The 25553-nt window shown below is 36.8% G+C and overlaps 1 protein-coding gene, 1 long non-coding RNA gene and 1 other non-coding gene across 3 annotated transcripts; all 3 read left to right on the top strand.

Moving 5' to 3' along the window:
• The first annotated feature begins 258 nt into the window (after window positions 1–258).
• Window positions 259–330, top strand: Trnad-guc (transfer RNA aspartic acid (anticodon GUC)). Its single transcript has one exon. It is a non-coding gene; the product is annotated as a tRNA-Asp (tRNA).
• A 3407-nt stretch (window positions 331–3737) lies between these two features.
• Window positions 3738–22578, top strand: LOC139743174 (uncharacterized). The gene is made up of 4 exons (XM_071653680.1): window positions 3738–3892; window positions 18216–18410; window positions 21043–21304; window positions 22162–22578. Exons 1-3 carry the CDS (start codon window positions 3887–3889, stop codon window positions 21289–21291), a joined length of 450 nt encoding a protein of 149 aa, XP_071509781.1. The 5' UTR covers window positions 3738–3886; the 3' UTR covers window positions 21292–21304; window positions 22162–22578.
• LOC139743173 (uncharacterized) lies at window positions 9059–11993 on the top strand. Its single transcript, XR_011711738.1, has 3 exons — window positions 9059–9135; window positions 11031–11257; window positions 11958–11993. It is a non-coding gene; the product is annotated as an uncharacterized lncRNA (long non-coding RNA).
• Window positions 22579–25553: the final 2975 nt, after the last annotated feature.

The raw sequence follows: 25553 nt of genomic DNA, 5'->3' as shown, positions 1-25553 counted from the left end.
GTAATGTATTGACAGCGCTTTATCCGAGCTAAATTCTCATACTATGACAACTTAAACACGGCTTTCCATTGTTGTGATGAAATACAGAATGCTTTTAACACTATCATAATAATGTACAACATGTTTTTCTAGATGCATTAATTTCATGTTTCGCCACTTTTTTTCGCTGTGGCCAGTGTGTGGGCGGAAGTTTTTCAGCACCGCACAGAGACGCCGGTGAGGATTTAATTTATAAAATCACTGAGTCTACCATCTAAATCCTTGGTAGTATAGTGGTGAGTATCTCCGCCTGTCACGCGGAAGACCGGGGTTCGATTCCCCGCCAAGGAGGATAACTTCATTTTTTTTTTTTTTTTTGGATCCTTTTTTTCTTTTTTCCCCCTCTTCTTTCCTTTTGGAAAGAGTTCCTTATGTCCCCCCCCCCCCCACTAAATTACATTTTTTTTTTACTAATAATAAACTAAATAAAGGTTATGCCATTTATGGGAAGACTTTTGAGACATAACCCTAGTATAACCTTTATTTAGTTTATTATTAGTTTAAAAATAGTAATTTATTCATTTTGTGCAAATTAGTGGGGGGGGGGGCATAAGGAACTCTTTCCTTCCTTTTTTTTTTCTTTTTAATTTGTCGTCTATCTTCTTCCTTCTTTTTTTTTTTGCGAAATATTACATTTGTGTTGTGGGTACTATAATTATTATAGTTGGTATATAGGGTTTATAATATACTGGTATATGTTCAAGTGATAATGGCGAAGATGACAATAAAAACAATGATAACAATGATAGTATAATAAATGAAATAAGTCATGATAACAATGCATTGATATATAAATCTTTTCTTCACATACGTCAAAATATATTTCTAATCACTAATCAATATTCAGCGTAACTACCATTGAAAGATAATTGTCATAGCACGATGTACAAACCCAAAGTGAATTTATAAGCGGTGACGAGTCACCATAATTATTTTTTTCTAAACCCGCGCTTCTCATTTTTTTTTTCACCCGCTCCCCACTTTGGTTTCAAAATTTTTTTGAGGGCCAAGGCCTACATATTATTATGTAGGCCTATAGATCGAATACATTTTTTTTTAACTTTTTTTTTTTTTTTTTGGGGGGGGGGGGGGACGTGGCCCATTTGGGAGAGCCTCGCGGCCCACTGGTTGAGAAGCACGGATATAAGGAAAACACAATATTGGAACTACATGTATATATAAATACAATATTATGCGTAATGATGATAGTAATAAATGATAATAATAATAATAATAATAATAATAATAATTAACATTTTTACCGCACTTAATACATAGTTTCTAAGCGCCTTACACATATCATAATTATATCAAAACATAATCTTACATTAATCATTCAGCATAATAACAAACTCTATAATATAGGTTTTCCCGCCCAATTTCATGAGATTTGCATTCGAATTAATGACTAGGCATTCAAATTCAAGGGATTTTTGTCACTGCTCTACTCTCACGGTTCATTCTAATTCTTTGAGTATTCAATTTCATTTCATGTCATTCCTTCTAGATTTCATTTCATTCAATTTAGAGAGAAATTTATTCAATTTAACGGCTCAAAGTTGGCATTTTCGCGCCAGCTGGATAGACGTTCAAATTCGCACCAAATACCAGTTTCAATTTCATTTATAGGCACACAACTTCGACCTTTGAACGTTCAAATTCAATTAGCATAACCAAGTCCTGTAATTCATAGGCATTTCTTACGAATATTCTTACGTTGATGAATGGTTATTTCATCAACGTTCAGTGTTATCATTTCAGTTTCAACATCTCTTTTTCATGTTTTTTTCATGTTATCATTTCAATTTCAACATCTCTTTTTCATGTTTTTTTTTTTAATTCGGCTAGTTTCACTTTACTTCTCCATCAAAATATCACATTATTTTACAGAATGTTTAAACTCTGACTTTGCTAACATAATGAGAGATCACATGAGAACACCGATATGTCAAGTGTGATTGTTATAGTCGTATTACAGATTTTGTTTTCAGTCACGTTATGAGGTGTGAAATGTGTGTGAGATACATTGCATTGGGATATTCTTTTACATAATATTCATAATTTCGATGTTCAGTTCCTCAGTCTTTTCAGCGGTCGATCTGATGACGCGTCAGGCACCTTGGCATGTACGTCTGAAAGTGGTTGCACAGCAGCACCGTTATTCAAACAGATGGAGAATATACAAAGAACATGAGCAGCAACGAAAAACACTGCCCAGATGCTGTAAATGTTTGCCTATTCGTTAATTTGAATTCATTAATGTTCATCGCCGCTGTGCTGGTGCGAATTTGAATGCGTTTCACGTGCATTTTCAATTTGAACGCGCTGTTTGCACGTTTATGTGACAAAATCAGGAATTCGAATGCTGATGAAATTAAATTGAATAGACTACTTAGCTTTTTGAATGTTGATCTCGGTGATCATTCAAATTCGCTCGAAAATGAATTCTGGCATCATTAAATCGAATGCAAATCTGATGAAATTAGGCGGGAAAACCTTTAATTTACATTACTTGATATACTCTGGCAACTGTGTAACTGAAAATATTCATGTAAAACTTTGTTTTTCCGAACCTGTCTTACTTTTTTTTTCTTTCTCTTTTATACAGAAACACTTTTGTGCATGACTGTGTTTGACTTTTTATGCTGTTTTGTTAATCGTTTTGTTTTGGATGTTTATGCGGGCTAGTGTTTGTTTTTGTGGGTTTTTTTTTTTTCATTTCTAAATAATCTTATGTTAAAATTGCATACTGGGAAGTACATGATTGAAGTACTCCATCCCTTCTCTCTTTCTCTTTGCTCGACCTCCGGGTTTTGTACTAAATTCTGTTGTCATTATACCAGACTAATGATTTTCTGAAAAGATCGGTTCATGCACGAATGCACCTACATTTAAAGGGACTGTACAGTACTGGTCGAGGTGGGGATTCAGGTTTATAACATATACTAAGTGAGATAATGAGAAACCTCTTATGGTATGAAAGGGCATATAATTTTCAGAAGGATTAAAGGTTTATTTGATGAAAATTGGTTTTCAAAATGGCTGAGATATCAAAAAAGTGATAATGATAATACTATAGGCGACAGGCCATGCCTTTTATTTATAGGATCTCTTTGTTTCACCTTGTTTTTGGATATCTCAGCCATTTCAAAACCGAGTTTCATCGAATAAAATTTTGATACCATTAGAATATTGCATGCTCCTTGACATCCCACAGAGTGGTTTCTGAATATCTCGCAAAACGTTAAAAGCTAATCCTCACCTCAACCAAAACTGCATGTAAAGTCCTTTTAATTACAGTAACGTGAACCCTGTTACAGTACGGAATGTTTTCGACAAATTTGCTGTCCTCGTTGCATTATTGGCGTGAACGATTTACGAAACAGAATAATTATGACAAAGGCAAATATTATTAACATTGTGAGAGCAATATATGTCTGCTATAACTCTGAAGTATATGCCCTATCTATACTCTCACGATCAATATATGTCAAAATGGGCAATGACGTAAATATTGGAGCGTGCTGTATATACGTCTATAAACGAGCGAACCAGCAGGAAAAAAAAAAGGTAATGTGCGTAGGGCCGCCCTTATGTTGACGCTTGATATCATGTGATGTGATTTTACACCATGCACCACAAGGATCTAGGATACGAAGTCCAAAGGTATTCCATTTCGCCTCATCGGAGTACTCTTTTATCGCAGCGCACCGTCTCTACTCGACTCCACGAAAAAAAAAACACTAACGTATCGTCACTAATCATCGACTGCATTGAGTTCAGTTTCTCGTTTTTTGCAGAATTTTATACGCCAATTAGTTGATACGTCTGAAAACGCTCTGACAAAATGCCGGTAAGTTTTCAATGTCATATCATTTAGTTTAGCCGTTCGTGACTCTTGTGTTTACTCTACTGTTCGATACACGGTGACATTACGATACACCTCTAACCCATGTACAACTACTGCGAAGAATAAGCGAAGAAAAGTTCTGAAGAGCCCTCAACAATATGTAGAGGGAACAATATACTTAGTAGGTTGCAACTATCATATAGGCCTATATACTGTAAGTCTTTGTGACTGTAATCCTTACTGATCACGTTGGCCACGCAACCCGAATACTTTTTAATGGGTATAGTATAGTGTGTGTGTGTTCGTCTACAACGCGTTCTTTGCATGAGAAAAGGAAAGTTGTTTGGTATGCCGCGATATAGGAGCGAGAGGAAGTGTATGCAACAGCGAGATTTGAGGAACGTTATATATATGTCATGTTTATTAATATTGTATTAGGCCTAACGTTAACGCTGAACGAGTGTTAAAACGAACTCCATGCAGGGTTCATGTCTGCATGGCCAAACAGTGCATGCTGATCGCAGTCAATAACTCAATAATTTTGATTAGATGTAAGATACTGTTGTCATTGTGTCCTAAGAATATATAAGTATTGAAACAAGTTCACGCGGTTGACTGCAGATTCATCCGTAATTATGCAAGTCTGAGTTTCATGCAACCTCCATGAGGTGTAATAATTGCCTGATGATTGCACCTCATGGAGGTTGCATGAAACTCAGAGTTCCAATAGCAGATGAACCTGCAGTCAACCGCGTAAACTTGTTCCAATAGGCCTACTTCTGTGTAAAGCTCTTCCTTGGAGGCTATCGAGCACTCTTCATAGAAGGATAGAATCACCCAGTATTATATATATATATATATATATATATATATATATATATATTTCGACTTTTCCATTCTTGCATGTAAGACCTTTGAGAGACTTAACATCATTATTAAGGGCTTTTTACACTTGTAAATTTTTGCTTAGTCCCGTACCAACGGTGGGACTAAGGGGGGGGGGGGGGGGGCTTAGCCCCACCGTTGGTACGGGACTATCCTTAGCCCACTTTCTGTTTACACTCGTTTTTGCCAAAGTGGGCTAGCCCCACCGATAGTCCGGTACTATCTGGCCCTGCAAAATAGCAGGGTTAGCACCGCAATTGCGGTGCCAAGCAAGTGAGTGTAAACAGAACGAAAAAATAATCCGGGGCTAAGCGACGGAGACGAAGTCCGACCCCCACTGACCAATCAGAAACGAGGTAATCAAGTGCTGCCGGTGCGTGCGTGTACGTGTACAGTGCACAGCGTAATCATGAATATTCATGTGGTTTGGAAAGTCCGGGGCTAAGAAATACGAGTGTAAAATGGTCAGTTTTCTCCTTATCCCCGGACAAGAGATAGTACGGGACTAATTGGCCAGTGTAAGAAGCTGAAAAAATTGGTACGGGACTAACGATAGTCCTGGGTCAGAGAAAGTCCGGGGTTAAGAAACACAAGTGTAAAAAGGGCTTTAGAATCTCTTGTACAATAACAAATAAAGAGTATACAAGTTGCGGTGGTATAGATGTTTTAATCGTTTTATTTGTTTTATTTCCGTAAAAATCAACATATTTCATACATAAAGGTCCAGTAAAGAAAAAATACATACGGAGGGTAGCCCATTTTCAGTAGTGACAATGACAGTCACTTCTGGTCTTCCATGGGGCCCTGTTCACAAAAATTACATACAATCAGGGACTGACGATAGAATAAAATATAACACAAACACAAATAGAACGGTACATACATTACTACATTGTATGACTACATAAAATACCATAATATTATTACACATTGTTCAAAGGTTTGGAGCATTAAAAAAAATCAAGTGAAAAGGATTTCGGTTTTGTCTAAATTGAACTTAAAAAAAACCTTCAGAACTTAAAAAAATAGATCTTGTTATTTCTATTGTAATATCATCATTCGTATCATCAACTTTAACAATATCATCATTACTATAGAATGCTGATAATGATTGTTACATTATTATCATTCTAATTGTTATTATCATTTGTTATTATTATAATTATCATCATCATGATCGTCGTCTTCGTCGTCGTCGTCATCATCATCATCATCATCATCATCGGTATTGCTAATTTTTCATGAATTTTTATTCATTTGTAGGTAGGAGCGACATTCTCTCGTTACGGGGTTTGTATAGGAGCAATTTTTTTTAATAATTAAGATAGAATGCAAGAGAGGGGGAGAGAGAGAGAGATGGAGAGAAAAGAAAAGAACAAGAAGGAGAAGCACAGAATTGAATTTTTATCACATATTCACCAGCTGAAAGAATGAGACATAGCAAGATTATTTTGTAGCACAAGTATAATCGTTATGAATATGGAGCGTTGGAACATTTATATATTACTTCAATTATTTCCGCAGCATTTTCATATTCCCCATATTCATATAGAATATGTTTATTTTTCCATGGGAAAATATCTCGTAAACTTTGACAAAAAGGTCAACCCATCGCCATTGCGGGATTTCTTTCTTTGTTCAATCATGTTCAATTACGTTTATGTATATGATTCCATATCATTGTAAATGATTAATCCCAAAAAGAATACGGGTTAAGTTAATGACCTGATTGTATAAGTGCAGTGCCAATTTTTGTGTAGCTAGTTAAAAAAAAAAGGTGCGTCGGTGGTTCTTAATTATTGTTCTTTGGTATAATAAAGGGGAGTTTGCTATCATTTGGGGCATGGTGAATATCATACAGTCATGCAATATGCCTCTCAAGAAACGAATTACTCTAATCATGGTAAGTATTGATTAGGGGATACGGAAGAAGAAAGTACATATACGACTGGCATGAACCGATACATGTCTTGTGACTTTTCAAAACTTAGTCACAGCGGTATACGTAACACATCCGGAAACAGCCATTGAAGGTACCATGGGATATCTCACACTGTAATTGCGCAACTGTGGAGAGCATGATGAATACAAAACCACACATCTTTGCATGCGGCAATGGATCATCACAATGAAAACTGTTTTCATGTTAACGAAGTGAAAGATAGTCTTACAACAGGGATAGTTACAACAAGATGAATTTGACATATATATTTGCTGTAACATCACTCTGAACACAATGACATGCAAAGTACAATAGATACTAGCTGTTGTAAACGCTGTTATTAATGACCTCAACATAGAGCGTCTTGCAAAGCGCCAACGCAGTCATTACAAACATCACATTCCTAACCTGTTCTCAGATAATGAAAAAGATGCAAATCCTTCTTTTTTTATCATTGTTAAAACATGCAAAAGGTATGTTATTTCGTTATTTTCTTCGATAGCTTACAGCTGTAAATAGTCTAGATTCCCTCTGAAATGCCCCCAAAGCATGCAGATGATAAGATAGCCGGTTCCGGTTAGTTTTGTCTCACCTCCCTGGTTTCATTGACCCAAGATAATCCGGCAGACTCCAGCTTAAAGTCTCCGATTCTGTAGCAAATCAGAGCGTTCCTTTCACGAAAGGGATTACAGGTTAAATTGCCTTAAAGGGTAAGTATTTGTTTTGGTTGGGATGGGGATTCAGGTTTTGACTTTTTGTGAAATAACTTAACTTAAACCTCTTGTATATGAAAATCCAATAAGGGCATGTACAATATATGAATCTAATGTCTAAGAGGAATTAAAAATTTATTATTTTGATGAAAATCGGTTTTGAAATCGTTTAGGTATAAAATCTAAACCAAATAAAACAAAGGTTCCTATAAAGGTGGGTCCCTATTTTTGTAAGGAACTCATCGTTTTTGGATTTCTCAGCCATTTCAAAACCAGTTTTCATCAAATAAACTTTTAATTCCTGTTAGAATCATAATATGCTCTTCATTTAAAAGATTTATAATTATCTGACAAAGGATTAAAACCTGAATCAACATCTCAACCAAAACTGAACCATCCCTTTAAGCTTCGTCACCACAATCTTGTGCATTAAAAATTCCCCACCCCCCCCCCCCCCGACAGATTATATTGGCGGAGTGGGCAAGGTAGGGGCCTCCACCAGCCTATCAAATTTAAATGTGTCTGAAAACTGAATCTGTCTTCTTTTGTGACGCGTGGTGTAAAATAATGATCACCATCAGAGTGATGTATAAAGCTCGATTGGTGTGTAATGTAAGTTACGATTCGAAACTTCATAAAATGTATGCGTGTCTACAACGCAGAGGCTTGCACGCTGCAGCGCCTACATTAGTTAGTAGTCTTCTCTGATGACGACTGGGCAAATACTGGCACAAAATAATGTGTGCTTTCGGTATTAGATAAGGGGTTGAAGTCCAAGTGGAAACCAATATAAACTTCCTAAGGAAGAAACTAGAAAAATGAATGTAATTCAGACAGAAGTGGCCTAACAAACATGACGTTGTCAGGACCGGCGGAGCGTTTTCAAAAGTGTGGGGCGTGTGGGGAGGGCACTTATGGGTTTCATGAGCTAACGAGCAAAAAAAAAAAAAAAAAAAAAAAAAAAAAATGGCCCTCAGCGTAACTTCTGGGTGCCACTTCCGGGTTTCTTCAGCTGACAAGCAAAAAATAGCAAAAAAAAAGAAAAAAAAGAAAAGAAACTGCGCAAGAACATTAACCCTACCGCGCTCCACACTTCAAGGTCTCTATACCTATTTCTTTCTAGTGCTACTTACGCACTTCCGGGGTTTAAAAAAAAAGTGTGGGGGTGGCCAAAGTGGTGACACCTTATGTATTCCGTTGTGTGGTGCAAAAAAAAGTTCCGCCGGCCAAGCGCGAATCGATTAACGCGAGCGACTATTCTGCAGTAATCACACTGCAAAAAATGCGGTGTTAAAAGTGTAACACCAACCGGGTGTCAAACTGTGGGTGTTAAATTTGGTGTTAAATTGACACAATTTGACACCCTTCGGTGTTAATTTAACACCAACATTCTCTCATTCATTGGGTGTTAGATTCTCGGTGTTAAAATGACACCCAAGTGGTGTTATAGTTTTGTCATGAAAAGGGGGTTTTCACTAATAACACCGTATCGGTGTTAGTTGTCCACCAGAGACAGTCACGTGTTCGCAGTCCGATGATCTCATTGGTTACACATGCCAATGCCTGAAATTTGTTGCTGTGGCGCGGAGTCGTCAACGTCTGTCATCGCGATAGTCAGGTTTCGATGTCGTCTGGGGCTAAAAATGACATTGAATCTATGATGGTGACTTTGCTAAGTCTGTCAGCGGGGATAAGTATCTTTTAAGGTAATTATTTCCTGTACCAGTTATTTTCTATCATAAACGATGTGCATGATTTTCACGGATTTCATCGCATATTATAGACAACTTTGTCTTTGCACGCACATAATACTATAGTATACATAGCGCAGCATACTAAGTACTGTAAAAGTGGAAATTTTCGCGGTGTTGAAATTTTCGCGCATTTCGCGCAACCAGAAACTAGCGCGAAAATAAAAGCCCGCGAATATTTTTGCTTGCCATATGTTCCTGTGCGTGCTGTCTTGATTCCGCGGAATTAAAAACACGCGAAACTCTTCTGACCCGGCCAATCGCGAAAAATTAGTCGCGCGAAAATATCCACTTTTACAGTACATGTAGCCTATAGTGTTTGCCATACATAATAGGCCATAACACCAACGCGCTGTATCACAGCGGTGCATTGAGTCCGAATTTCGCTGAGGGTTCCTTTGTCCAATAATTGCATTTTAAAAATATCATCAAATTTTAAATATAAAAGGTTCCGTGGCATTTTGTATTGTTATTGATGTAGTTTTCTTACCTCAGAGGCTCTGGTGCGGATCTTTGTTAGCGCGCAAATCATTACCCGCTACTGACGTGCACGAAGACGAAGTTCGAACAATGTTTGTGTGTACATGTTCGTAGGTTTGTACATGTTCGTAGGTATACTGGTAGGCCCCTAGGCCTACTATATTTTTTGTAGGGCCTACTGTAACTGTTCTAGGTCCAAACTGTTGGGTTTAAATTAGTACTAGGTACTAGTAGCAAATATCGCTCTAAAAAGAGCGTAAATACCCGATTAAAGGGGCTGGGTGGGGGGTTCTCCCGACCCGATTTTTGTTTATCACAACAGGTTACGTGATGTTTTCAGTAGCTACACGTAGGAACGTAGGGGCCTATAGGACGCTAGTGTTTGCGCGTGGATCTTACGTTAGAATCTACTAACTAGTTTCTAATATGAGTACTACTATTTATGAGTTTGCTAACCGCTTACAAATTTACATTATACAAGAATATGCTCTTATAAAGTTGATGACGTCACATGCTGCATGTAAAACCGGTATTTCCACCGAGTCCATGTTAAGACTCTTAGACTCTATAGATCTAATAGTAAGGTGCGAGTTCAAGGGTAGCGAGAAACAGAATCACAGCCCATATTAATAACTGGCAGTTGTTCTCTGTCTGAGAACTGATCCTAAATTTCACAAATGAGTCAAAATGGAATACATGTATCATCGCTTTTTTCATGATTCAGGTGAGGGAATATACGTCTACTTTGATGGTAGTATTTGTTGAAATAGTCTCTTGAAAAAAAAAATCCCTTGTGGAATATGCCTCTTCCCCATACTTATGTTATTGCCACACTTAATGATATTGGCAATAGTGCACTTGAGAATCTTGAAAATGACAGAATTGCAAAAAGACCTTTTATTATCTATCTAAAAAACCTTGAAAATGAGAGTAGATCAATTGCAAAATGGCATTTGATTTTTCCATTTCTCCTCAAATAATATTTGCATAAATGTACACTGCATAAAGATGATGAATACCTGGAAGCAGGATATTATTGCCCCCCCCCCCCCCCTGGTGGCTAATTAAAACGAACTTGAAATTATGAGCATATCTCAAGTAGGTATATATTATATAGAATCACCGACTGAATTAATCTGAAGCCACCTGAACAAAACCCTTTGTTTTCTGCAGCTCTGATCAAATCTTTCATGCACACAAGATAAATCTGTTTCGTGCACTTGTATACAGTAAATACACTAGTGCAGTTATGTGGATATTCAGTACTTTGAATCCTAAGCCAGTGCATCACACCTTGCGCACCAGTTTGACAGTTTGCGGACTTGTAGCCACTTGATAATTATGTATGTTCATGGTCCTTACACTTGCAGGTTGAACAGTACTTCTCACTCCTTCTCCCAGGCAACGATGCCAAGCTTTTTTGAGCAGTGGCCAGTTTTTGGTGGAAGGTCTTGTCAAGCTAGCAAGAGGAAAGCCTTCAGAAACCACAGTCAAGCTGTTAAGTTTGCTGGGAGAACACATGCGGAAAACTGATGTGGATTCATGAGACTTGGAGCAATCATCAAATAGTGTACCACCAGACCTGGTAGCAGTCAGGGTATGCACAATACTATAGGTTTTGAAAGCCCCTTTTTTATGTTCTAGATGTCTATCCATCCAATATCGTTTCTTGTGTATCATGCCGCAAGTTGAAAACAATCATCTGTGAATGAAACTTGGTAAGGTTATGTAAATCCAGGGGACGTTCCACAAAACTTGTCATTGGTGACAACTGTTATAAGTAGCTGAAATCTTTGCATCTGACAATACATTTTATCAAATGTTTCCCTGGAGTCGATGAGGGTCATGAGGTCAATAATCAAGGGTCAGGAGCCCTTCATTATGAAAAAAATGCAGGAAATATCTTGTGACTTTGATTTTTCAAAGGCAGATGAATGGATTTCACCAAACTCAATTGTAATATAAAAGTTCACAGTCACAAATCAATATGTAATGTAATTTTGTTATTTTGGAGATGCTGATGAAATAAAGAAGAGTTTTTTTTTTCTTGTTTTTTTTTAAAGAAGTCACACAACAACCCATGGGTTCATACTACATGAAGGATCATATGTTTTACTTAATGCTCCCTGATTATGCAGTGCAATTCACTGATAATTTCTGTTGATACCTGGATACTTTGTTAATGAGTCGTAGAATATATTGTATATAACATGCATTTCTTACAACACAGCATAGAATGTACAATAAGTAACCTGCAAATCCTTCTTGTACTCTATCTGCTTCCACCTGTGAACCAGGGCGCAAGGATTGTGCAAGATTGCTGTGGCTTTGGCTATAGACTACCTTATCCGATTTCAAAAGGTAAGTCTACATGACTATAACGTTTGTTCAAATATGATGTGACAAACCCCCTGACATTTTTAGTGTTCAGATATGGTGCGCCGAACCACGCCACTTTCATTATGTTAATGAATGCACATGACTAGAAAAAAAAATAAGATAAAGATAAACTCATGACATTGTATCTTCACTTACTTTTGAGCTTGATTGCACCATAACTTCTTGCTACTGTGTGGCAAAATATATTCCTCTTGCCTCAGTGTTTTTGTTTTGTTTTGTTGCATTTTGATCTGTTTATTTGTTTGTTTTTTACCATCTCATATCGCATTGATTTGTGCACTAAAATGTTGCCGGAGTTTGACTCATCATATCTGAACAAGCCTTTATGAGTCATTTTGGACAGGCAATTAGAACTCACAGTACTTTGGTATTCTGAAAATGAAATTGATTTTTGCGAGTTTAATTGATTTTGCATTTTCTACTTTCTATGATCTGTTTTTGTATAAGAAAAGAAATTAGAGGTCAAGGGAAATTTTCTGGGTTTTTTGTGTTGTTGGACTATGTAATTTATTAAGATCACTTGCTTTTCAATGTTTCACAGGTTAACTTTTTTTTTTTGGATGTTGTGAATATTTTTGCGCACGAGAACTTTACTCGTGAATGCTTCAAAGTCGATCCTTGAACTTTAAAGATTGTCTTCCCCATATGTAGGCTAAAATTTTGAAGTTGCTTTTTGATCAGTCACGAATAAGAGAAAAGTGATAAATTTCAAAGCTTCTTTAAGAAAAAATTGGTATAAATGAGTTTTAATTGTGAAATTATAGTGATCTTTAAGTAAAATGGAATAAGATCCATTTATTATCCTCTGCCAAGAAGTGGTGCCTGAATTGTTATGGTTTTGAGTAGTCCATCCCTCCGTGTGTGTGATAGCTTGAAATCTGTTAAAATAATCATAAATGTGAATAAAATGTGTTAAGCCTATGTATGACTGAGTCTATCAAATTGCATTATGGAATCGAAATAAAGGTCACAGTCAAATTTGTCTAGTTTTTATTTGTAATAGATTCATACAATGTCTGTTTGTTTTTCATTGTTTCCTTACATTTTCAGCCTGATGCTAGTTTTGATCACCACTTGAAGAGGGAAAGCAGAAGAAGATGCAGCTCTTGATGCAGCTTGCTTGCTTGAAGATCAGAAGATGCAGCTTGCTTGACAGAGGACGTCAGAAGGATAACATACATGTGTACCAATATTACTTCATTGTTGACCACTTGGTACTACCCTGCCCTGGTGATATCATTCAGAGTGCCTTCGACACATTGTTCAAAGCACATTAAATATGTGTTTTGTCTACGGTATGCAAAACCTCTCATCAACCTTTGGACATTTGGAATTACCCCGAGTTCGTGAACCGAGATCTAAACTTTCAAATAGATAATGAAGTGATGCATTCTTTAGGAGTTCCCACTGAAACTGCTTTTTTTTTCACTGTTTGCCATACGAACATGGACTGAGTGATGGACAAACAATAAATTGCGCCCAGGGGGCCTGTGTACGGACATAATTTGATTCGTTCAATGGTTTTAGAAGACACTTGAAGAATCATCATTGTGACAATGAAACTGTGAAGATACTCCAAGTCCAGTTCTATGGAGGAACCGAGATAGAGACTGATGATATACAGTTGATGAAGCAGTACTCTCCATTAGTCGATGACAGTTTTTGATGAGGAGGTGATTACCTTCAGTCCAGGGGACATTGAACAACGACCTTGTAATTTTTACATGTCCTAGTTTACATGTGTCAGTATGGAGTAATGCATTACCATGGTAACATCAAATTTTCATAAAGATTACAAATACAAAATGTGGATCAAGCTACTCAGTTTTAAATCAATTCTGTTGAAATTCGATTGTCCAGAAATCTGTTGCCATGGCAATTGCAGTTTTTAAACAAATCATACAAAATTGTGTGGATCACGCTGCTCTCTTAGTTTCTTTTTTTTTAGCATTTGAATTTGAATTTGATACATATGGTCACTATGATAATATGTTATCGTGCAAGACACTTTTTGTGGGGGTCATAAATCTGTTTCCATGGCAACAGCATCTTCATACAAATCATCCACAAGTACGATGTGGATTCAGCTAACTTCCTCAGATTTTGAGCATTTGACTTTAAATTTGGCACATGTGACCACTGTATTATGTACCTGTGCAAATTTTATTTTTCGTCATTGTCAAATAGTATGTTGTCAAGTTAATGGTATTTTGTAATGAGAATCGTATAAACTACAAGTGGATTGAGCTTACTCTCTCAATTTTTAGCAATAACCTTGAGATATGTATATATTGTGACAAGATAAATTTTAGATGTGCAAAACACTTTTCTCGTCAATATTAAACAATGCGTTGCCATGCTAACTTATTTTTTTTTTAATACAAAGCAATCGAAGATATTGTGATTGACTCATAACTCCCTCATGTTTTAGGCATTTGACTTGAAATTTGGCACGTGACCACTGTAGTGCGCTAATGTGCAAATGTCATCTTTTGTATCGGTCAAAGAAAGTGTTATCATGGCAGTGACATTTTCAAATTAAAAACTTACACAACAGTTGATTATGCAATCTCCCTCAGTTTCTGAGCATCTGGCCTGAAATATTGCACAGAGTGCTAATGTAATGGCAACTATCTTTTAAAATGAAAATCAAACAAAAAATACTGTGAATTGGGTGAGCTCCCTCAGTTTTCTAGCATTTGACTTGAGGTTTCGCTCATGTAACCAGTGTAATCTTAAAATGAGTCGCACACTGATCTCACTGTTGAGTAATCTTGCTATGGTAACAACTTTTGTTACATTGTACTTTTTTTTCAACAAAAGGCATACAAGAATATCATGAATTGAGCTAACTCTCTAAGTTTTAGGTGGGGGTATCAATTACATCCAGTTCGAGTTGAAAATATTGGCCCAAGAAGGCCTTATGTGTGTCATTTGAATATTTAAATGATCCGAATTTCACATGCTTGTATCGTCACTTGCAATAGCATTGATCAAAAGAAAGAGTATATATATTTTTTTTTATGTTAACATTTTACAACCAGACTGGATGATCTATGTTGAATATTTGAATTATACAGCTGAGTAGGCAATTCAATTTGAACATTTGAATGATAGAGCCAAGAAGATATAATACTAGTATCAATTTCATTTGAAAATTCAACTTGATAGTGCCAAGAAGGCCAAAGGTATTCAGAGTGAGTATTTAAATTTGATATTTTAGCCTACAATAGCCATAATGTATGTCATTTGCATAGATAATGAAAGAACCAACTGACAGGGTCAAAGGTATTCCATTTTGATACTTATATTGTAGAGATGAGGCTTTCATTACATGTAATAGAATTATAGTGTTTTGTTGTGACAGACAGAATTTATTAAATATTTTGATCAACCTAGTAGCACGTGACTGTCTTTCACCTACTTACATTACTGTGTTATTTTGTGCGATTGAATGTGGAGAGTGTGAAATGATGTCGAGGTATCGACACTTCAAATTGTTAATAAGTTGGCATCACTTGGAATTTATTTCTCACTCTGAAGCGTTGAATCAACACTTCTGTGGTGTCAATAAACACCAAATAATGCAAACTTATAACACTTTGAAGTGTTAGAATAACACCATGACAGGTGTTGGGGTATAGATTCTAACAACAAATAGTGTTGAAGTTACACCGTCATTGGTGTTAAAGGGTGTCAAAAGAACACCAAAGTGGTGTCAACTTATCAATAATCTAAGCAACACCAAAGCTGGTGTTGGTATATTTTAACACCACGGGTGTTGAACTTACACCATAACTGGTGTTGGGATGTGAAATGAACACCATTATGGTGTCAACTTCTTGACACTCTCTTAAGTGTTGAAAAAACACCGAGGCTGGTGTTGGTATATTTTTACACCATTTAACACCCATGGGTGTTGGATATTTTAACACCAGAGACGGTGTTACTTCAACACCAGATGGTGTGGTCCTTTATTGAAGTTCGGCCGGTGTTAGATTCAACACCAGTGGTGTTAAATCTAACACCACTGTTTTTGCAGTGCATGGTAATGAACCGAGTTGCTCAATTATCTATATAGACTAAACACAGAACCAAGTTGTTCAAATCGTTTTGAAGGTATTATTTACGTACAAGTTCGTTTCGAAAACAACCCATATAAGAAGTTATTCAAGGAATCCATACATCACAATCATGTTGAAGAACTGACAAATATATACTTGGTATATCAAAAACATTTTGTTTGATGGAGAAAAAATGTATTAGATTGAATTGTAAGTGAAGAAAATGTATTTTGTATGGATTGTCATGAAACATAAACACACGCACATACACACAAATATACAAAGGAAACGATGAAAGAGATATAGCTTTAAAAGTATTGATGACTATAACGGCTATATTTAAAGATTAAAAAGAAAACGTTGAAAAAACAAAATGAACCACCTTAGTACAGGTAGAGTGAGAGCTAGACATTGCTATAGAGGGCTATATAGAGACACTTGAGTTGTCACTAAGTAGAAGAGTTGGATGGTAGACCGTAGAACACAGTTCCATAGGTCAAGGAGAGATCTAAATACATGACAAGTATATGCAGTGGGATGTCGTTATATCGAGATCGTCCGTTCCAAGTGATTTTTCTCGTTATATCCGGACTCTCGTTGTATCCGAACACGACTGTGATCTCTATGAGAAGTGCAGAAGAGTTCAGGGAACAAAATCTGCTTTTACTGTGCACACTCAGCGTCATCTAGCAATGGGTAAAAAAAAAGAGAAATCACGATGTAAGCTCAGTTCAGTTCAGTTCATTTTTCTCAATCGCAACAAAATCAATAACATTCAGTGTAAGTGAAAGTAAAGAATTTCAACGTAAATAAATTAATAAAAAGGGAGGTAGGCCTACATCATACTTTAGAAGGGAATCATGCAAAAATGATGCTGATGATAAGAGGATGGAGATGGGGAACCTACTGGAAAGCCGACATTCCGACATTCATCAGATAATGTTGAAAGACATGTTTAAAGGGATGGTAGAGTTTTGGTGAGACCTAATTTTAGGTTTCTAACATTTTTTGGTGAGATAATGAGAAACCTCTTATGAAATATGAAAGAGCATGTAATTTCATGAGGAATTCAACATTTATTTGATGAAAATTGGTTTTGAAATGGCTGAGATATTCAAAACAGAGCGATTCTAATAAGTGTGGGACCCACAATTTATTACGATCGCTTTGTTTTACGTTGTTTTTGGATGTTTCAGTCATTCCAAGCCCGATTTTCTTCAAATAAACTTTGAATTCCTCTTAAATTGGTATGCTCTGTACTATTTCATAAGTGTTTTCTTGGTATCTCGCAAAGAGTTAAAAGCCCAATTCTCATCTCCACCAATACTGTACCATCCCTTTAAGGAAAGGGGTGGGCAAATGAAAATGCGTAATTAACCAAAATGTTATTTCTGGAGAAAGAAAACAGAAAGAATATCAGGTTTGATTCAATCCATCTGGAAACAGAACGAAGTCCCCAATGAAATTATTTTTAGTAACACGAAATTATTAGAAAATACGGTTGAAAGAAATCGTGCCATTCACGTCCAAAGAGTGTGGAGGTTTGATAGCGTAGCACAGACGCCACATGATTAGGGAAGGGAGAAGCAGTTTCAATAAACGTGATATTTAAAGTTTTTTTTTTATTTGTGTATGGAAAGGAGAGTACATCATTGCCTTAAGCATGTGACTTTGATATTACGATTTCATTTAACACTAATATACTGACATTACGATTTCATGAATAATGTGAGAGTTTCATCGCAACTGATAAAATAAGGTGCCATTTTAAAACAATTTAAGTAATTCATCATAGCTATAGCAAAATGAAACCTTTCCAGTGATACCTCACTTGTAACGTGATATGAAATATTATTGAAGTTAATATTGAATATATACCGTATATTGTTTTATTATTTTCTTCATCTTTTATCAGATTTACTGGCGAATCTCGACTTTTGTAGAGTGGATTGCATGTTTTGTAATAAAACTCTTCACACCATGATTCTTTAAGACCCTAAGACTTCCCTAATTACTTTTATTCTACATGTTCTATGTCCGATCAGTCAATTTTGTTTTGTTTTTTATACTAATGTGCTTTTTCTCCTACAGTTCGGACATCATCACCACCATCACCACCACCATCACCACGGTCCCCGCCACCACCACCCGCATCACCACCACCACCATCCCGGCGTCGGCGTCGGAGTCGGCCTGGTAGCCGGAGCTGCTCTGGCTGCTGCCGCCACGTCTCGACCAAAGCCCGCACCGCCCAGGACCGTGGTGAAGGAAGAAAAGACCGTTGTGGTAAGTTGGACTCAGTCTCGAATCGGTATAAATACTTCACAGCCGCGTCAAGTGAAGGTCAAGTGAAGCGAAGGGATTCTGGCGCCATTTACAGATTTGTGGAAAAACAAAGACCAAAAAAAAAAACAAAACAAAACCCACAACAAACAATCAAATCAAAATCAGTCAAGGTAACTCAGAAAAAAAGTAGAGAGCTATTCTTGGCAAGTCCCTAAACAACTGTTCTACAATATGTCCCCCCTCTAAAAAAGAAAAAAATGATAATTGTAATAATTAAGAAAATAAAATATAACAAAAATCAATCGAATTTTTGCATCAATAACTTCCAATATGATTAGACTATACTGTCTAAATGCTATTTCAAGGTCTGAAAATATAACATCTTATCTATATTTTTTTAGAAAAACCCGTAGCAGTCAATTTGGTTAAGTGGTCACAGAGAAATGTGAATCGTTGTGAAGCATGTCGTGGATGTGATTCTTTCAAGTTTAGCACTTGGATGCTCTTGGAACTGCGTAATAATGTGTAAACACAATAGACAGAACTTGGAGGGAAGGGATCCTGACATGCTCTACAAAAATCCTCATTTCTCTTTGACCACTGAAGCAAATCGGATGGGGTTTTCTGCAAGATGTGGGTAAAAAGTTATAGTTTCATACCCTGAAATTGTATTTGCGGATTATCATTGCGGAGGGTCCCTATTTGTCATTGTTGTTGTTGGTTTTTTGTTTGTTTCTTTGTTTGTTTTGTTTTGTTTTGTTTTGCGTGTGTGTGTGTGTGTGTGTGTGTGTGTGTTTTTTTTTTTTTTTTTTTTTTTTTTTTTTTGGGGGGGGGGGGGGGGAACATAATATTACGATATAGGCTGTAAACAACTATACTTGTGCAACTATTAGGCCCGAATCAGTAGTTGTAGACAATGAATACAAACTCTAGGGTTGATTGAGACGGGCGTTCAGGTTTTCACATTTTTTGGGTGTGAAATAATGAAGAACCTGCTATGAAAATAAATTATAAAGAAGCTATAATGCTAACAGATATTCAAAATTCATCTGATGAGAATTTGGTTCGACATGGCAGAGATATTCAAAAACAAATGCGTCCTAATAAAATTCTTCTTAAAATTGAATGCTCTTTGATATTCCATAAGTCATTTCTAATTATCCCGCAAAAATTTAAAATCTGAATCCCCATCTCAACCATATACCATCCCTTTAACTTAAAACACACATACACACACACATACACACACACACACACACACACACACACACACACACACACACACACATCCAACCAAAGTCCTGAGGTTTCCGATCCGAGATTCAACGCGACCGGGGGAGGGGTTCTGTTGACCAAATACACAAAACAAAATACCCCCTCCACAAAAAAACAAACAAACGAAAAAAAAAAACAAACAAACAAATAATCAAACAAACAACAACAACTACCTTTGACCCCTCCCCTGCCCCATTCTAGGATCGATTGTACATGACATTTCGTCGATACTGTTTCCTTTTTCTTGTCCCACCGGCATTCTGAGAGTCCAAAAGCACTCTATTACATGTTGGTAAAAAGCATAAATTCTGTAGTTATAAAAAGAGGTGCCATGTGACGGCCTACATGTTTGTAAGTTTGTACAAAGCTTAGATTCAATGCCGCCATTTTGAACTGCCGTAAGTCCTATTACTGTGGTTGATACTTGCTACGTATTACAATTATTTAAACTGTATAGCCTAGATACAGCTCTACAGGGACCAGCACTGAGTATGCCTCCACATTTGCACAGTCTGTCCTCGTATATATTATGTGCTGGTAATATAAGGTATCTTCTTACATCCATTTTATTGTTGTTATACAAACAATGGGAACAAAACAACGCACAAGCATTTCATAGAGCATACAAAACCTCAAGACGTCTTTAGGTAAAACAACCAAAAGAGATTGCCGTCATTTGAACTTTCAGTCTTCACTAACCTGTTGCCAATTTGCAATTCACCATTTTAACATCGCTGCAAGATATCTAGACGCATCTAATCTCTTTGTTCTTTTGAAAGAAATGACCTGTTTAAGGTATTTATACCTCACAGTCTTGAGGGACAATGCTCCAGTAATTATTATCTTGTCATCTCTGAATATCACTATTAGATTATACTTTTATGCATCGATACAAAGGATTTTCAAATAATGACGGCAATCTCGCAGTTACAATTCATGCACACATTTTTAAACACATACACTTTGTCATAGGTTTTTTACAAAATATGATGTGTACAGTTCGCTTTGTTGTTTTTGGTGTTTTTGTTATCTCCACCAGTGCAACGCTATACGCTCTTAGCATAAAATTAAGCTGTGCCATAATACCAGCTGTTAAGCCCGACCAAGACAACCCTATTTGCGAAGGTTTGAATAGTATAGTTTTTAACAATACTTTCTATAATGATAGTGGGGATTATAATCATTATAAATTATCTAAAAGTCTGAAGGGTCTCACTCCTCTCTCTCTCTCTGTCTACGTGTCTTTTTCTCTGAATAGAACAGACAAACAAACAAAAAACACATTATTGTTAGATTTTGAGGATACGGGAAAGGTGGTATGATTATCACTCGGGATACATTGTATTTTGCTTGACAGTACGTGACAAACCCAACTCCAACTGCTGCCGCCTATCCAACCGGATCCCAGCCGCCTCCACCTCAGGGATACCCGTATCCGCCGCAACCCTATCCGAACCCTCCCCCTCCTCAGGGCTACCCATCAACAAGCTATCCGAGTGCTCCTCCACCACCGGCCGGGTATCCGCAACCGCCTCCACCACAGGGGTATCCGCAACCGCCTCCACCACAGGGGTATCCGTACCCACCACCCAGTTATCCGCAGTGAGGATACAAACGAGGTGATCTTCCGAAAGACATTTTATAGGCCTACTGCTAGTACTGCAACATTGGGCATTTCACTGGAGGTTTTGCTTACGTTTATTTGCTTATTTTGTCGTTATTTCGCCTCCCCGTCTGCACTTAATATGACTTACTCTTGCCCCGGTCACACTGGCAAGACATGGCAAAGTTTACATGATGTTTAATATTGATTTCCATGTTTTGCCAGTGTGACCGCAAACTTCCCGAAAAAAAAAAAAAAACTCACCACTTAAACTGGAGAAATTTCCCAGACGCCGCGACCAAATTAGCTTCTCGTAGTTATTATGTGCAGTCGAGTCTAAACGCTGGCAGATAAAACTTCGTAAAGTTTATCACGTGACCAGTCCACCACCTGTTTGTGGGCGGTGCCTAAAGCGCGTGCTTATTTTGCATGTACGAGGGCGCGTGCGTTCTTCTTTGTTGCGCATGCGCACCAGTGACCCTAACTTTGAGAACTGAAACTTCGCGAATTTTGGCTGTCAGTGTGGACAGGTGAGCTAACTTCGTAAGGACGCGATGTTTTACCAGTGTGACGAAACACGAACGAAATTCTGCTTCAGATTTGAAAGGCAGCACAAAATGATAACGATGATAACACATGACAAGTTCATAATGCAGAATATGACATAATGCCATTGCTGACACCCGCAAAAACCATTTCGAGGTATATCAGTGGCTGTTGTTTGTGTTGTTCTACTTCATTTTGTTCTGATGAGCTTTGTCCTCGTATCTGATGAATTAAATGTGTGTACCCAAAAGTAAACCCCTTCTGTGGAAAATTTGCGCAAATATATCATTTATATAATTTGTATCATTTTTTTTCTTAATTTCTCAGATGAACTTTGAACCTCACCCGAAGCGCCAAGAGTTACTGCACAGAAGTGAAGGCTGTCCCTGGGTTGTCAAGACCTGTCCAGCTGGCATGATATACGTCAACATCTTTCAAATAGATAAAACAAAACAAAACATAACATAAAAGAAAAGGAGACAATACATGACTGAATGAAGGAGTCTTTAAGAATCATAAATTCTGTAGATTTATACATTAGCACTTCCTTCTCTTTCTCTTCCTCTCTTTCTGCCCTTTTCTTTCTCTCCCTTTTCCCCTATCTCTTTTTCTTCGTCTTGTTGTCATTATAATGATTTGCTTCATAGATTACACTCTCACTAATCCATCATATTATTATAGTTATGCTCCAACTCCTCTCTATTTCTCTCATTTTGTGCCTTTTTTACCTGCGTAAACACCATAAATAATTCTCTTGACAAAGTTATGACAAGGAGACAAATTAAAACGACTTGCAAAACGATGTGAAATCGCTTTCTACATACATCAATCAGTTCATTTGCCTGATATGTCCCCTAATTATGACACATTTAATGAATGAATGAATGAATGAATGAATGAATGAATGAATGAATGAATGAATGAATGAATGAAAATGAATGAAAAAAACGCCTACAGGGGATAACATGATCAACATGTAACATAGTGTCGATTCGCTGTGTAAAGATAATGATTCACATGTATTTACCATTTCAAAAAATATAATTTCTGTTGATAGTTCTTCATTTATTGTTTTTGCAACTATCTTCATGAACATACATTTTACAAAGAAAAAATATTATTCAAGACAATGTGAAAGTACTATGTTGCAGTTGTTTTGTAAATAATTCTATATACATTTTATAATTGCTGAATGTTATTTCCGTACTACGACTCAATCTATCAGTCACGATGTATGGACGTGGTTATGGTAACGTATCTTCAAGATCTTACATGTTGCTAATTGCAAGAATCATGATTTCTTGTATCATAAATTGCGGCTGGTTTTAAGAATTCCTCGAAAATGGGCATACAAGTACTACATGCATGCTGCTATAGCTTTAAACATATAGTTGTATTTACAAAGAATAGTTATTATATAAATCATGTTACGTCGGAACAATAAGTTACAGGGCTGTATGATAGTATGTTTAGATTTTACGAGTTTAGCTCAATTTCACTTTATTCAACGCGGCTATAGTCTGGCTTTTAGACAATCTGCCTGTACCATTATCGCTTCCCAGCATGTGCTGGCAAACAGTCTGAAAACCAAACTAGTGCGGCTATACTGCAAATGTCGATATGATGCTTGAAGGCTATGGCATCGAATATGAAATGCCTTACAGTGTTTCTGATTTAGTGGATTTGATACAGGGAGCTCAACATTTAGAATTCGCTGTCTATCCGCGGAATCACACAGTTTTTTTTTTGTTCTTTTTCTTTGTTTGTTGCTGTTTTGTTTTTCGGTAATTCGCTTGTTCATTTAAGTTGATTGAATAATAAATGCAATTACAGAGTACCAGTCATTTTATTCTCGTTTTCGATGTAACGATCGTGTGTCCCGTGACGCAAACAAGAACAGAAGAGTTTGTTCGCAAAAACCGATAAGTCCATTTTTGAAGATTTTGAAGTACGGTCTCTGTCATAAAGTACAAAATTATACCTTTTAAATGATTATTGGTCACTACATATAAAGGTAAATTTTTGGAAGCAAACATTTTCTTATTATTCTCTTTATTTTCCTTGACCTTTAATCGCAAATATCTCCATTTGGCAAATAATATGTACTTATCCGTTTTTGTGAACAAACTCCAGAACGATAGACCTGATTATTAACGACTAGCTCACTATAATCGTTGTATCATATATCATCATTTTATGGTTCGTATTCTTCTATTGTCGTCCATTTCGGGGAAATTACATCAAATCTTATGTTGAACTGCTTAAATAACTTGCTTACAAGTGGGGCTAAATCCAGTATTTATCATTTTGGTATTTCTTCACAGGCCTAGAATAGATATTAACCATGTGCATCAAACTGACTATTGTAGGTTAGCCCTCAACAGCTTCAGGAAATTTGGTAAAATCAATGTAAAATCCACGCTTTCTTTTAAAACGGCATATTTTGCTCGCCTGGTACCTCCTTGATTATATCCAACACTTTGCTTTCAAAAAAAAAAAATAATAATAATGACCTACATCCACATTTTATCCATCCTGTATCCTGATTGGCTAAAGCGAAGCCACCATTGGCTATCGTGACCAATAAGAACTCAACACACAACCAGCTGTGCATAATACTCTGTGTGAGGATGTTTTATGAAATTAAGCCCGTTATATCAGCCATGTCAAGGATGATGATGATGATGATGGTAAAGAAGGTGAAGATGGTGATGTTGACAGTGACGATGGTGGTGGTGGTGCTGAGATGATGATGATAACAATAATGAAGAAAAAAACATGTTGATGTTTAAAATGTATGGTAAACCCTCTGTAAAGAAGCATGGATGGCTGCTGAAGCTCCAATTTTGAATTGATTTTAGGTTGTTGTTATATCAGACAAGGTTTCTATAGCTATTAATGTGAGTAAACAGTTTAAGCAGTTAGTTTCTTGGTTTTTACCCCTACTATTTCGACCTGTGCTATTTTTATGCAAAGCCTGCCGAGCTGGTCTTCTTTTCGCAGGACATTTTTGCCATAATTGTGCACTGCGTGTAATCTATTATAATATATGTCACGCTATTTTGCTAACTCCGCTTCTAAAAGTCAGTGATAGGGGAGAATTTTGATGGCGTCCCTTCCAAAAGCCCGTGATAGGGGGTCAATATCCTAACCCATTTCCATCCTTAAACATTTTTGGTAAAGGGGTTGTATTATTTTTTTTTAAAATTTGATTTATTGGTTTCTGTATCATCATTGTACATGCACATTCATGTACATACATAAAAGAAGCTGTTCACAGAATATTATTTCTTCATTGCCTTTGCACAATGTACAGCAAAACGTACAACAAACATACAACAATGAATAATACAGTGGGGCTACATCTACAGAACGAGGCTACATTTATATATTGTGGTTGACCGCCGAAGTGGAGAGGAGGGGGCTAGACAGACATTCCCATTTAAAATACAAACAAACAAAAAACAAAAAACAAAAACGTGTTTGATATGGATTCAGAAGACAGAGAGAGAGACAGAGACAGACAGACAGACAGACATACCGGGAAAGAAAGATAAAGAGATGAGAGCGAGAATCTATTGTTTGTGTTTTCATGAGTTGCCTTTTCTGCTTTGTTATGATATCATTCTTACTTTAACCGACTATATTATAATGCAGCTGGAAGAGAAGCGGTTGCGATCACAAGTCATCTACATAGTATACAGTGTATTATTAAGATG

The sequence above is a fragment of the Diadema antillarum genome, unplaced genomic scaffold (genome assembly GCF_040938485.1).
Source record: "Diadema antillarum isolate AM-2024a unplaced genomic scaffold, OU_Dant_1.0 seq00001055_RagTag, whole genome shotgun sequence".
In the NCBI taxonomy this organism is placed as follows: Eukaryota; Metazoa; Echinodermata; class Echinoidea; order Diadematoida; family Diadematidae; genus Diadema; species Diadema antillarum.
This window is presented reverse-complemented; position numbering and strand designations above follow the sequence as displayed.

Coding starts and splice junctions, on each gene's coding strand:
- LOC139743174 (XM_071653680.1), top strand. Junction 18,411..21,042: donor AGGAAGAAAAGACCGTTGTG/GTAAGTTGGACT, acceptor TTTGCTTGACAG/TACGTGACAAACCCAACTCC.